Source organism: Gekko japonicus, unplaced genomic scaffold, assembly GCF_001447785.1.
Source record: "Gekko japonicus isolate JY-2015 unplaced genomic scaffold, Gekko_japonicus_V1.1 scaffold1240, whole genome shotgun sequence".
Classification (NCBI taxonomy): domain Eukaryota; kingdom Metazoa; phylum Chordata; class Lepidosauria; order Squamata; family Gekkonidae; genus Gekko; species Gekko japonicus.
In genome coordinates this window covers 244,071-259,340 of record NW_015170313.1, presented here as the reverse complement: position 1 = coordinate 259,340, position 15,270 = coordinate 244,071, and the positions used below count along the sequence as shown (strand labels likewise).

At 44.3% G+C, this 15,270-nt stretch overlaps 1 protein-coding gene across 1 annotated transcript in view; it reads left to right on the top strand.

Moving 5' to 3' along the window:
- LRIG1 (leucine-rich repeats and immunoglobulin-like domains 1) overlaps positions 1-15,270 on the top strand; it is a 153,399-nt gene that overhangs the window by 64,687 nt on the left and 73,442 nt on the right. The window contains exon 3 of the mRNA XM_015418010.1: positions 2,001-2,075. Coding sequence (XP_015273496.1) covers positions 2,001-2,075 — 75 coding nt within the window. The remainder of the gene's footprint in view (positions 1-2,000; positions 2,076-15,270) is intronic.

Genomic DNA, 15,270 nt, shown 5'->3' with positions numbered 1-15,270 from the left:
CCGAGGAAGCCGTGAAATACTTGACACTCCTCTTAGCTGCTTCCCAGGAGGGATGCTCATGTTTCCCGGGCAGTACAAATCAGGCTGCTGCCATCTCTGCTGGGGCGCCGGTCCTGAAATCGAGCTCTTACTGCAGTGGCAGAAGCTATGTCTGTTGTATGGCCTGTTAGCAGAGAGGGTCAGACCTGCAAAAGATACGCTTCTTGTGGCAGCTGCAACAAGACAACGGCTTGGCGTTGACTGAGAGTTAAACAAAGGCCCCCGGACCTCGGCACTGCCCCTTAGTGTTAGTCACAGGTCAGCTGATGCTAGCAGTATCTGGGTGTATATGCAGAGGAGCCATCAGGGTGGAACTTCAGCGCTAATCCTAAGGGCCCCAGTCACCCTGCCTCAGCGGGGCCCTCCAAAATCCAGGGTGTAGACAGAGGCTGGGAAGTTGTACCCCAGAGGTGTCAAACTCATTTGTCACGAGGGCCGGAGCTGACATAAATGTCACTTTATTGGGCCAGGCCAGGTGTTCCATAAATGTGTGCCAGCCACTGGAGAGAGGAACTGTATAATGGACAGCAGCTGGTAAGCTCCAAGTTCGTGTAGCCTCACTGCAAGGCCCCATGGGCTGGGAGGGGTGTGTGTAGAACCGTAGAGGCAGGAGTGCAGGCGCACCGTAGAGGCAGGAGTGCAGTGCTGGGCAAATGCTCCCACACCACTTGACTGCTGCAGACAGGGTTGTTCTGCTGTGCTGAAGCCACAATGGAGATGCTCCACCTACTCCCCCCAGCACTCCCTCCCTTGCATCAGTTGCTCGTGGGCTGCATGGGAGCCCTGGACGGGCCGGTTCTGGCCCCCCGGGCCTTATGTTTGACACCCCTGTTCTACCCTGTTCACCTCCATCTTTATTCCTCCACTTCTTTCTTCAGAATGCCTGACATTAATGGGGGCCCTTCTATCCAGAGTCTAAAAATATTTAATTGCACCACCTTATCGTGTGCATGCAATTTAAAAAAAAAAAAATCAAAATCCTTTGTTGACTGAATTTTTGTGACCTGTACCTATTAAGTACATTTATGTATATTTTGCATGATATATTGTTCTGCTGGTTACTAGAAAGCCACCTCCAACTTCCGAGACTTCACCAGGCAATTATGTGCATGCATTAATCCTATTTTTGCATGACTGGGCCTATTAACGATGGGCATGATTCAACCAAAGTTGATTAGATTTGTAAAAGAAGGGAGGGCGTGATCCAGAATAAACCTGATTCTAAGCTGAACTCAGTTTCTGGTTGTCTGGTACATTCAGAGGGGACTCCAAATGTATTATGGTGCTATTTATTCCTTTGTTTACAAAATGTGTACCCTGCCTTTCTGCCCTCATCGGGGTAATCAAGGCAGCTAACAGATTAAAATATACATAATAATAGCACATTTTAAAAACCATTAAAACCCAACAAAATCATTACTGTTCTTATTACTAATGGCATACCCCTTGCCATGCACCCCCAGTGGTTGTAAAAATTGCTGATAACTTATGCCAGGAATTAATACCACCACTGTAACAGCCCCTGTCACAAATGGGTTGTGTGTGCCTGAGATGTGTTCAGGAGCAGCACTTGGCCCCTTACCAGGAGCTGCGCATGTGTCTCATGGGTTGCAGTTTGGCCACCCCCGACAGGGCACTGGCATAAGCTGTCGTTCCATAAATATGTGTTAGCAATAACTAAAGCAGGCATGGAATGTGCAGCTGGGTTTCTGTTGCAAGTGTTCTTGGCAGAGACTTGGCTGAAAAGTCACAAAGATACAGGAAGCATTGAACAAATACCCAGAATACTAATTATCTGGAGAAATGTAACTTTGGTTGTTAAGGGGTGACAGAGAATGAACTTCATCTGTACAAAAGAGCAATTTACCTAAGTCTTCCAGAGTTGATGCACTTCAGTTTTGCTTTAAAAACACCCCTCCCCAGAATCTGCTGTCTTAAATGCCTGATTTTGTTTCTTCCAGGCGACTGAGTAACAATGAACTGACAGCCATTCCATCCCTGGGAGCAGCATCCGCCAACATCACGGCCCTTTACCTGTAAGTAGCAGTTTTTCCACCCTTGGGGGTTCTGTACAGTATATGCATATTATGATTCTGTCACATTTATATCCTACCTTCCTCCGGGGAACTCAGGGTGGCATATATGTGGTCCCCCCTAACTTATCCTTTGTTGGGCAGATTAGGGAGAGGGACTGGCTCAAGGTTACCCAGTGAGTTTCATAGCAGGGTAGGGACTTGAACACAGGTTTTGCCAGTCCTCGTCCACATAGTCTCTGTTGTACGTGTAGTTTCTCCCGTTTGCATTCAGAGCAGCGAGCTGGAGCGTTCGAGAAAATTTAGGATCTGAAAGGAGGGCTATTTTATATACTTCTCCTTAGACTTTTTCAGTTACCTCTAGTAAGAGGAAGGATCAGTGTCGACTGCTGCTGAGAGGCATGCTCCTAGGATTACTTCAGAATCCCCAGTGAGGTAGGCTTTTTTTAGTCAGTAACTTGTTCATCTAGTCAGTTAAACAGTTAAATCTGGCTGGTGAGTTTGTCGCAATAAACATGGCCCCCAAAGCCTAGGTTCAAGCAGGGCAGTGTGTGTAAGGGAGAGATGCCTGTGATGAATTGCGCCTGGCTTGTTTGGGTAAACAAAGCAGTGTCTCAACTTGTCCCGAGTGCCAGATGTTTACTCTGAGGACCCAGGAGGATCATGGCACCCTTCTCTGTGGGAAAAGCCCCTTGCTGCTAAGCCAATTGTGCCAATTACCTGTCATCGGCCCTGCCCTTGAGATTGCATTCCCAGGTTGGGAAAGCAGTTGAAGTCAATACCAAATCTGAAGCCATTCCAAATGCTTCTCTGCCGAAGGTAAAGGATGTAGTGTTAGCTTGCCTCCTTCCTTCTCAACTTAGGCAGCTTCAGCAAATATGAGGAAGAATCAGGATTCAAAGTACCATTGACATCTTCAGGATCAGTGGGCCATCAATTTATCTTTTTTGCTTAGTGTGGTCTTGTTGTCTTGGCATCAGCTCTGAGCTTCTCCACCTGGGGGCAGCTAGTCAGTAGTAGTCAAAGGACTTCAACCATTCTTGTGTCTTTTTGATTAGGGATGTTTACCTGAATATTTTTGAACCAGAAATACCTTATTGGTATTTTTTCAGGCATATTTTGGTGAACTGAAATGGTAGTTGGGATTCCAGAATATGGGATATCGATTCCTCAGATACCCTGGTAATATTGGGGAATATCCGGGGCCACCATTTTAAAGCTCCCAGGATTGTTTTTCTCCCACTTCTCAGGGTTCCTTGGCAATGCAAGGGAGGGGGAAAGGGAAAACAGCTGTCCCAGCCCAGACCAATAGGGATCAGACATTGGAATAAGCATTTGCACTGTGTGTCCAATCAGATTCCCACATCCCTCCCTGAGGATCAGCTATGCATTTAGGTTTTTAACTCTTGTTTCCCGCAGCCCCACAGCAGCTGTGGGGAATAGCCTTTTTAAAAAAATAAAAATAAAAAATAAAGGAGAGGCCAAACAGAGCATTGCTGTGGTAGGAGGAAGGGCTCCTGCTTTCCTCCCCAGGCCATTTCCCCAAGCCAAAACAGCTGGGTGGGGGGGAGCTAATTTCCTCATTTTTTTCTGATCCATGTGGAATTTTCTGTGCCTAGACAAAAGAGTGTGAAAGCAGCTTGGCTCCATTACTGAGCTAGATCATTGGAGTGTGTGGCTGCTGCTCTCAGCTGCTTTGGATTTTTACTGCTTGCTGCCTGACTGAGAAGGCCTTCTTGTTCTCTGACTCCTGGCTGAACAATCTTCAGGACTGATGGAATTTTGTTTCAAAATATTATTTCAAGTTTTTCTGAGTTACTTTTTTTATTGGGGAGGCGTGCAGTTGAAGGGAGGGTTCAGCCTTTCTTTTCCCTCTGGTTCTTTTAAAAATACTTTTTCCTTGGATTTGTTTTGTGGCTTCATGGAGTTTTGGAGTATTCCTGTTGGTTTTTTTTTAAAAAAAAATTTGTTGCAGCTGGTTTAGAAGAAAATCCTGGGTCATGTTTTTTAATAGTTAACTGTACATGAGGGTTTAGGTATTTTGTAAAATACAAGGTTTGGTTTGATGTTGTTTCTGTTGGGCTTGTTGTACTATTTGTATTGGAGGCCTTTGGCCAGTGGTTGCTCTTGTGTATTTGGCTGTTTGCTTCTTTGAATTCCCCCTCCCCCAACCGTAGGAAACAATAGAGACAGCTGGGATTGCCTGGGGCACACTTTGTTCAGGGACCCATGGAACCGGAACCTGTGGTCCTATTTACTTGAAACTTGGGAAATCTGTAATGGACAGGCAGCACTAGGCTCCCCTTCAAGTTTGGTCTCATTTGGTGTAAAAACAGCTACTCCATGCCCCCCCCCCCCAGTCCCCTATAGGAATAGTAAACCCGAATAATTCCAGAATCCTGGAAAAACCTGAACAGAATCCTGAAAGGGTATCGGGGAACCTGAATATGCCCAAATACTGGTCTTTGTGTCCTTCCCCAAATTCAAGTCTGAAAAATGCCAGCATTTTTTTTAGGTGCACATCTCTATTTTTGATGCCATGGTTGCTGCTGTTCTGGTGTTGGTAAGGTGATTTTACTGCTGGACTCTACCTTCACTCTCACATCTTTTTGTTAACTCTTGCGTTTAAGTGCCAATTTGCTGCTATCCAGCAACTGATCCAATTTCAGCTCTGCATATACATCTTGGCTCTGAGTGGCCCCTCCTAAGGGCTGCCCCCCACCCTCTTTTTTTCCTGTAAACAGCCCTTGAGATTTCATTCCAGTTTGTCTGAAGAAGTGTGCTTTGCACATGTAAGCTTACATTTTGAATAAAACTTTGTTGGTCTTAAAGGTGCCACTGGACTCAAAACTTTGTTCTGCTGCTTCAGACCAACATGGCTACCCACCTGAATATTTTTTTTCTTCCTTGCCAGTTACAGAAAAGTGGATGACTCTTGAGATGAGAGTCAGGTAACCAAACAGACAGTCCAACAGGAAAAGTCAAGCTTGCTCAATATAACATGGCATGAGTGGCCAGAGCCAGCCTCATCACAGTCTATATTGAGAAGGATTTTCAAGAAATCCAAGTTTCAGATGTCTCCTTCATGACAAATCATCCAGTATTATACTTTTGGTGGGCTAGGGAAGAGGAATCAGAGAAGAACCATTTCATTGCGTTACTGACAGAAAGGGGTAGTAAAATAGAATTCATTGAGCACAAAGTGTGCTCTGGGAATGACCATGGCTAGCTATCAGGTTATGATAGCAAGGTCCTGGTTCTTTCAGTGGGAGAAACTTTGCGCCACCCCTGACTTGCTTGGAGGGAAGAACACATTAGGCGGTAATTTTTTGCTGGATACACTGCAGCAAACAGATGTGGTGAAACGTGCCCTGGACTGTGTAGCACAATCCACGACAGCTGGGGTTGTTTTCAGAACACAAGTTTGGCTTCAGTTGACTTAAGAACCACAAAGAGATTAAGGCTCTGTATTTGAGCAAGAAGTGCCTTTTTCAACTCTGGAACCGACTGCTCCTTGAGAAAATTAAGGACACACGCTAGATGACCAGATGTGCATCACAGCAGATGACATTTTACAAGAAATTGAAATGTGTTGCTTGTTTCATTGGCATTCACACTTTGGCCTGGTCCACACTAGGACCAGATGGAACTAGAGATGGGAGAACACCCCCCCCCAACTCAAGGTTGGCCAGAATGAGCTTATTTGCAAAGAACTCAGCAAATAGTCCATTGTTAACAAACTTGCTTCCAAGCATGCTGAGATCTCAAACAGTATGGCACACCCAGTGATGCCACCAAAAGTGCCATACAGTTCTGGGTATGTCGTTCTCCAAAGAACTCACCATTCTTCTCTTTGAGTCCACTCTAACCTAACCTGCCCTGCTGCTGGAGAATGATGCAAAGGTGCTGGGTTGACAGGAGACAAACTTGCTGCCCCCTCCATCCTCCTTTCCTTCTTCTTGTCTTTTCTCTCCTAAATGTGCCTGTGGGGCTCAGTGCATTCTGGGAATTATCATTTCCCAAAATGCAACAGGCACTTGGATGGATTGACCTCAGAATTCACTAGTTGCCATGGATGCTGTGTATCCAAGCTGGAGGTAGAGGAGAGGCAGCAAGCATTTTCCTGTCTCTTAGGTGTCTGCTGGCACCAGCACATCACTTCTCAGCAGAAAGGCAGATGAGGGGGTAGGGAGGGTGGGGAGTGTTTATTTGGTTTGGATTTGCCACCAAAGCTAGAGAATAATTGAGCATCTGCTTGATTCACTTGGAAGCTAGGCTTTCTGAGCTGGTGAAGCTTGTACTCTGAGCCAAAGAAGAACACACTTTGAAAACGTCTCTTGAGGAGACCAGTTCTTCCAGAAGTATAAGAGGAAACTGGTCACAACAGCAGTGTCCTCTCATCCCATTTCAAAGAGAGGCTTTTGACATGGAGGGTGGGAACCTGATGTGCTTCCCAGAACCCTTCTTTCTATCCATGTTTTCCCCCATACTTGACCACACATTACTTGGGACAGCTGGGGACAAGAAAATTATCTTGGAAGGATACACAGTAAAGGTCAAGTTCCAGCCTTCCCTGTCCAAGCAATCCATAACTTGGAGAAACTGCTTTCCTCTGCAGGAGACAGGAGAGGAAGAGGAGCAAGAACTATCACCAGTGGAAAAGGTTGCTGGTTTTTACTCAACCCTCTTGACAGAGAGAACAGAAACAAATACCCATCAGGGACTTGATAAGGCTTTGAAAAATTTGTCGAGAGGAGTAGGTTGAGTGATTTCTGAGAGAGACATTTCCCCCCTTCCTGTCAGCCTTGAACCATAATAATGTATATTTTTACATAATCATTACCCTTTCCCTTCATTGTACATTTGGCACCACATGTATTAATTATGTGATCCACCTTCCATGCCAAAAGATCCAGTTGTTGCTGAGGCTTACATTACCATTACTATTCCAATCTACTATTCCAAATGAGAGATACACTACAATAAGAGGATGTATAGCCCCTTTCTTTGTGAGAATGCATATGTAAGGACTGAATGAATTTAGCATATGTAGTGAGATAAGAAACCAGTATCCCTGTTAAGTCCTGGGGAGGGAGTTTCTGGGTGTTGTAATAACTTGTAATTCAGCCATTTCCCTTACCAGTCTGTTTCTGAAGTTCCTTTGCAATAAAACAGCTACTTTGAAGTCACCCATTGAATGTCTTGGAAGGTTGAAATGTTCTCCTACAGGTTTCTTAGTCGTGATTCTTGATGTCAGATTTGTATCCATTTATCCTTTGGTGTAGGGTTTAACCTGTTTGTCCTATGTAGAGAATGGAAGGACATTGTTGACATTTAACGGCATATACAATGTTAGAAGATGCTAGACGTGGGAGGGCTTCTGGTGTCCTGGCCCCACTGGTGGGCCTCCTGATGGCACCTGGTATTTTTGGCCACTGTGTGACAAGAGTGTTGGAGTGGATGGGCCATTGGCCTGATCCAATATTGGCTTCTCTTATGTTCTTACATTAAGATGAGCATGTGAATAAGCCTGAGATGGTATAGATGATGCTGTTAGGTAGGTCCAGTAATTTTGTTGTCTGGGTGTATGTGGCAGCAAAGTTGGCAACTGGGTTTATTGCAAGTCCATGTTACCAGTGTCCATGTTCACCCAAGGTCACCCAGTAAGCTTCCATGGCAGAGTGGATATTTGAACCTGGTCTCCCAGGTAGTAGTCCAGACACACTAACCACCACACCATGTTGACTTTGGGACGCCTTCGCTTTTGTCATGTCTATCATTTTAATCTTAATATTAATTGTCGGTTTGTACATTTGTTTATTGTGCAAAGGTATTTTCTGTGAAGAGCAATCAACTGGTAGGTGTAAGTGAATACTGTTATTAAAAGGGCAAAGCTCTTAAGAGGATAATTGCAGCAGGGCATAATTTTTGGACTAGCTGGTTATCTCCCAAGCTTTTTATTGCCTATCACTCTTAGCTTTTGCCCTAGTAGACAGATCCACTGCTGGGATGGCCCAGTTAATAGTTTTTGCAGGCACTGAAAAGATGTATTCTGAGACCAGTTGAGGTGACCTTCATATATTTGTTTAATTCTTTGTATTTGTTTACATGAAGTAAGACAAATTGGCTGCATTCCTACTTTTCCATTAAAACTGTACTAGAATAGAGGGAAATGATGTGGAGCTCTCTCACTCAGGTCAAAATTGGCAGCTGTGACTACTTCTTTCTCTTTTGCCTGGCAAGAAATTAGTCCGTATTTCAAAGAAAATAAATTTAAATCTGGTTACTCAAGGATAATTTTTGTGTGTATTTTCCCACTGTGCTGCTGCTGGAGGGGGCACCTCTTGGTCTTGTCTTGTCTGTGCTACAACTGGGACAGACGTAACTAACCCATTTAAACTATCCAGCCATCTGGCTTGCATTCACATTGATCCTTCACGTACTTTGGGGGCTGCCTGGGATACAAATATTGTGGTTTCTGGGCAGAAGCTGGTGTTTCCAATAAATTACTTGGTTTTCCTCGGGGCGGGGGGAGGCGGGGTAGTGGTTGCTTTTGATGATATTCTACTTTATTTCCCCAGGTTTGAGAATTAAGAATTTAGTGTCAGAATGTGTCATCGATCACTGTTCTAAGTGCCAGGTGCTTAGGAGGAAACCCCAAGTCCTGGTACAGAGGTCTGTCCTTATTTTGGGAATGGTTGCCCACGGCCCTCTTATGACCTAGAAGGTTCTGTAACACTACAAAATTAGTCACGTCTGGATTCAGACTTTTCTGGCCAGATGGTAGAAATTCACCTTCCAGACTGGACAAAAACCCAAAAGACTCTACTCAGTAAACAGCTGTGGCAGTTAGCTTGCTTCTGAACAGCCCGGATATCTTGGCTAATAACTATATAATTCTGTTTACTCAGATCTCAGTGTTCCCAGCCTTTTCACTGACAAAATTGTCCTATGAACCCTGGTATGATGAACGTTACCTCTGCCATCCTGTGGCTGGCAAAATAGATTCTAAGTACATTTTGGAATGGACAGCTGATAGCACTCTTTGCAAGCCATGTTTGAGTTGATCTTTAGAGACATTGAAATCTCTGGTTAGTCCAATAGAATCTAATGTTATGCAGCTTTAACCAGAATCAAATCCTACCGATCAAGTGGGACTTGCTCCCAAATTGTTATGCATAGGATCAGAGTATTCATCCATCAGTTCCTAAATTACTATATTTCAAGCCCTCGTTGCTCATTTTGTACTTAACCTCATGTAGCAGATAACGTGTGAACAGATAGTTGTCTACCCCCAACTCACCTGCCTTTCTTTGTCTGGACCTTCAGGTCTTGCATGGGGAGGGGCTGTGGCTCAGTGGCAGAGCATCTGCTTGGCATGCAGAATGTCCCAGGTTCAGTTACCTTTCATCTCCAGTTAAAAGGATCAGGTAGTAGGTGATGTGAAAAAGGTCCGCCTGGGAACCTGGAGAGTCACTGCCAGTCTGAGTAGATAGTACTGACCATGATAGGCCAATACAGGGCAGCCTCATGTGCTCATGTGAGTGTTCATGATCTAGCCAATGAAATCAGTCTCTCTCTGTGTGTCGCTAGGATGACCAATGTGAACACTCCCAGCCTTTCAGTTGATTGGATTTGTATGTGTAGGCATGGGGACAGCCCATTCTCGTGGTGCAGCCATGTTTGGCAGTGTGGTGTTCTGACTTCCTTCCTTCTGCCTCAGTTTGAGAAAGACGGGCAAGTGTGCTGCCTCAAAATAGTATTGGTAAGGGATATCACTTGGGCTGTGTGGTGGCCACTAGAACAGTAATCATTCACTGGTCAACTGGAGTGACTGTTTATTCACCCTAGGTGAGGGGCAAATTGCAAGTGGGCAGTAGGCAGGGAAGAACTCCATTTTATTCGTGTTTGACCGGTTGCACTTGCTGTTTGCGAGTACTGAGGCTATTTTCCAGGTTTCTCTGTAAAAATCATCCCCAGCAAAATCCTAGCTGAACTCTTCTTGCGTCGCCGTTGCTGCTGCTTACGTTTTTATGGCCTCGTTGCTCATCTCGTATATTACAGTTTTTATTTTCAAGTGGCTTCTGAAATTGAAGTGCTGCAGCTGGCAATGGAAATAGATCAGTCCTGCCATTTTGCTCGTTGACCTAAGCCTGAAGCGTATTTCAGTTTAATTATTCACCAAGGAGCAAGTCTTATCCCCCCCCCTACCCTTTCTGCTTTGAAAATATTGCCAAAGCAATTCATCTCCCGACACCAGCAAACATGAGGGATTTGGGATGGGTTTTCGTGAAACAGAAGAAAACAATTTGTGCATGAGTCAACTGAAAGACAGACCTGCAAAGCCCTTTAAATGCTAACAACTGTTTTCTGCAACCCAGCAACTCTTCTGCCCCAGAAAACTCAAAAGTTTCAGGACTGGATTCTGATACCCATCTGTACAAACTCTAAAGTTACATCAAGAGGAGCATTTTTCTCATAGTTCTCACAGTAATTTATTTAACCGTAGTCTATAGAATAGAGCATATGGGAATTACTTGCAGCTGTTGTCAGAGAATGTGTAGCTACGGAATTCCCTTTGCTCCTTTTTAGTTTCGCTATCATCTGATGCCTTAACTCCCTCGGCCTTTCACAAAGGGCTCTGTGGACTCTGCAGTTCCGGTGCTGTGGATATTTTTGCATATGTTGGCAGTTGTGACAGGATGTCAAACGGCAGAAACAGAAGGCACTAGAGATGCCGGGCTGGAAGTGGAGATTCAGTTCCGTTGTGAGTGTCTTTTTTTGCATCACTGATGCAGAAGAGGACATCAGAGAGTTGTTAACCATTGCTCTTTAGTGCCTCCCAAACATTTTAGGCCTTCCAGCAGGAAGAACCGTTGGACACAATGACAGATCCCGCCAAAGAACATTTTGTTAACTTTTAGAATTGCACAGCACCAGCAAAAGAAATAGATAAGACTGCTAAGCAAAGAGTTACATACAAGATGGTCCTGCCCAATAACAAGGAGTGTATGAAGTACACATCAAACAGTGGAATCCAATTATTTTGCTCTTTAGACAGAACAGAGAGGCAGTAGTTGCCGTAACCCACTGATATGCCAGTGAGAGCTCAACCCGCATCCATGCCCTTTCTAACCAATCCTTCTCCTTTCATTCCTGGGTTATACAGTAGCTTCAGTATCATTGCCAAATCCTGTGATTCAAAGCAGTTTCCACTTTCTGCAACAGCAAGATTGTTGGAGATCCTTGAGGAGCTCTTAACTCTCATTTTTCTGCCCCATCCCATGGGCTGTATTCAGGGCAACAAGTTGCAGATCTTCTCGACCCTCCCCTTTCCCTAAGCACCCATTTCCAACCATTCCCAGGGCTGCAGGATGGAAGAGGAAGAAGGGGTCGATTTGGGCCCCTCCTGACTTCAGCCCACTGACTCATCTGGCTATGCAGGTCCCACAGCCTTGGAAATGAACTTTCCCGCATTTGGAAATGGCTGGTGGGAGGAGGAGAAAGCAGGGACCCTCAGCGGCTTCTGTGGATGGATCGCTGCACCTAATCCGGTGTCGCTGTCTTGTGCATTTTGGTGCCTTATTCACTCTTGCAGCCCAGGTGACCAAGGAATGCATTTGTTGCATAACATAATCAGGTGAAACCATGAGGTCTGTTAGGCCAGTTAGTTACTTTATAAAGTGTTGCAAGATTTCATAGCAGAGAAGATCTTGATAACACTTGGGCTTTCAAACCAGATTTTTATTTAAAAGAAGAAAACACTAAAAGTTACAGGTCTCGGTGACGGGTAGTGGCTTTGGCTTGTTCCTATAATGGGGGAGGGGGAGGGAGGAGGAGGAGAACGTGCTATGATGATTGAATCATTGTTTAGTTTTTCTTTAAAATAAAAGAACTTGAGCACTCTTGTAACGAATTAGGAAAATCTCAAAAGGCTTTGAGCCCACTAATTTGTCTAGCAAGAGGTCATTTTACCTCCTCTTTGGGCTAAGTGATGCTTCATGCTGCAGATGGCATTTGCCGAATGTATACATGCACTTGCAACACTGAAGTAGAGGTCTGTGTCAGGAAGTAGTGGTGACCGTGTAGAGCAGAGACTTGGCCATTTGTGTGTTTGTTCTTTTTGGCAATGTAATAATTATCAAATTTATTACACAGTTCATGAAAGCTTATGCCTCAACACATTTATACTTCTGTAAGAGATGGATAAACCATCCCAATACCTGATTAAGCTTAATTACAAACAAGGCAATTAGATACTACAAATGAAAACATAGTAAGACTGAGTGTCTTCTGGAATTTCCTCAAAGGCACCCTCTCATTCACAGCTAATTGAACCTTTGGTGGGAAGAAAGATTATCAGTTTAAATGAATAATTTGCAACTCTTGGCTATTGGAGTAAATACTTTAGAGACTTGGCCATTTGTGACTTCTTGGCGCTCATCCAGATTTCCATTCCATACTTTGTCTGGATTACTAGGAGACATGGGTAAACTGGCCTTGGGTTGCCATGCTTTTGTTGTGGGATAAGAATGGAGAAATTAGCTAATTGCAGTGACCGATGATGCTTTTTACTTCAGTCTTAAAACACAACGGGGGGATTATGACCCAGAATGCCTAGCAACCTGCCACTTGAAATCTGCATTCTTGAGCCCCTTCAGCATCCCAATCCTTCGCCCAATAAGTGTTGAGGATGAGGAAGCTGCAAGCGGTCCTTTTATTTTTTTTGACCAAAAGAGTGGAAAATAGGATTAGCTCATTCATAAAGGGCACAGCAGCGGCTCTACGATGTATTTAGTGCCAGTGTGAGATCAATAGGACCACTCAGCTGCCAAACAACATAAATCTGCCTTGTAAAACATCAGATGTCTTTGCGGAGTCATTAGTTTAGAGATGAACTCACGTTAAACTGTAATTAAACAGAGAAGTCTAATAATGGAGGGTGAATTCTCTCTTCAACCATTGGCATTTCAGAATACATGAATATGGAGTATTCAGGACTTATCTAGGGGAGCATCAGCAGTGTAGTAGAACCAGAGAGGGAAACAGTATCATGCAGGGAAAGAATAAGAGCTGAAAGCTACAAAGGTGATAAAAAGCCTAATAAGGTTAATACTGGGAGTACACATTAAAGGAATCCAGCATGTTTAGTCTAGAAGAAGAGATATGAAACCTACCATCCTTATTTAGAAAGATCTTAGAATAGAAAAACAAGGAATGGTAATAAATACAGGCTAAATGGTCACATGGGCACATGAAGCTACCATTGGCCCATCAAGGTCAGTATTGTTGTCTGTGACTGGCAACAGCTTTCCAAGATCTCACTCAGAGGCTTCTTTTATCACCTGCTACCTGAACCTTTTGAACCTGTGTATGCCAGGGATTGAACCTGTGACCTTCTGTAGGCTAAAATGATGCTCCGCCACTGAGCCATGCTGCCATCTTTAATGCTTTCTTTTCCATATGGATGCTTAGGTCTGATAAGTCGAAGAGCCAGTACATATACATTAACCATCTGACTTTAGAAACAGACCTCTGAGTCCAGTTAAACAAGAACACTAGAGACAATTCTGGGCAGGTATAAGGTGGTGTTCCTTGCCTTTGAAAGTTCTGCTTCTGGGAACCCTTTCGTACACTGCAGGCAGAAACTCAGACAGATTTACCTCCATTTCTTTGAGTGGGACATATTTTGGGGTGTGCATAACCCCATAAATGGGATTGAATTGTGCTTAACTTTAGCTTCATGACACCATATATATTTAAATTTTAGACTCCAATAGGATCAGTATGCATGTTCTTCTTGCCAGAAAGACATGACTGGTTATAGGTCTCTCTTTGGGTCATACTTGAAGGCAAACCTACTTTTAACTCTTTATATTCATTAAAATATATATATCCTGCCCCTTGAACAGAAAATGTTTTCTAGAGCAGATAGCAAATCACTAAAACCAGTTAAAACACCTTAATAACTACGTTTTGCCCTGACCTCGGTAGCCCAGGCTAGCCCAATCTTGTCTGATCGCGGAAGCTGAGCAGGGCAGCCTTGGTCAATGTTTGGATGAGACACCACCGAGGAATACTACGCAGAGGCAGGCAATGGCAAACCATCTCTGAACATCTCTTCTTGAAAACCCTACGGGCTCACTATATATTGGCTGCGACTTGATGGCACCCCTCCCCCCAAACACTGCATTTAGAGTTTGATTCTCCAACCATGAAGCAGTAGCAAAATAAATCTTTATAGCCGATTTGATTGTTTCTGTCTGCCAAACCAGGGGTCTCCAGCCTTTCTAAGCCTTGTGAGCACATTTGGAATTCTGACACAACATGGTGGAGACAGCCACAAAATGGCTGCCACTGCATGGTTGCCGCCAGAGGCAAAGTCAGCCACAAAATGGCTGCCGCAGCTTACCTTCAATCGCACAGTGAAGATCCTTGTGCTGTAGTGTCAGCTGCTGTCAAAGCAACATTTAAAAAAAACCTGCCAGCCAGTCAGAAGCCTTGCTGGGCAAAAGATCCCCTGGCTCCACCCAACTTGTAAAAAACACCTGTCAGGTGCTGGGGAAGGGGTCTGCGGACACCACGGCATGCACGGGCATCACTTTGGGGACCCCTGTGCTAAACAATAAGAAATGTACAAGAGCCCTCAAGTCACGACGTTTAAAACTAGGCAATTGGCAGAGCTGCATAAATTGAAGCAACAACAATAAAACCAGAAGCAAGCGGATAAAACATAAAACAGGGTTTCAGATTAAGGCTGGAGCCGTGGCAGAGCATTACCTAAAAGTCTTGGGTAATAAATATACCTGAAGCGGAGTCCTGGACACATTTAGGGAGACTGTTCCAGAGAACCATGGAACAGCCATGCGTGGTTAATGCTCTTCTGCGCCATGCTCCCTCTAAGCTGTGGAGTCTTGTGAGCAAAAATTCTACTTTGTGAGCTACTGGCATTAAAGTTGTGAGTGAGAGATTTGGCCATTGCATACATTAATTTGCTCTGGAGCCATCCTTCCTGAGCTAAGACAAAAATGTGTGAGCTGGAGGCTAAAAATCTGTGAGCTTAGCTCACACTAACTCGGCTTAGAGGGAATGCTGGTTCTGCATATGCTTTGCCCATGGTAAGAACATTGGAATACAACTGTTGGTCTGCTTTCCTTTTGCTTTTTGATAATAGTCCATTTCATAGCATTCCAAGCAA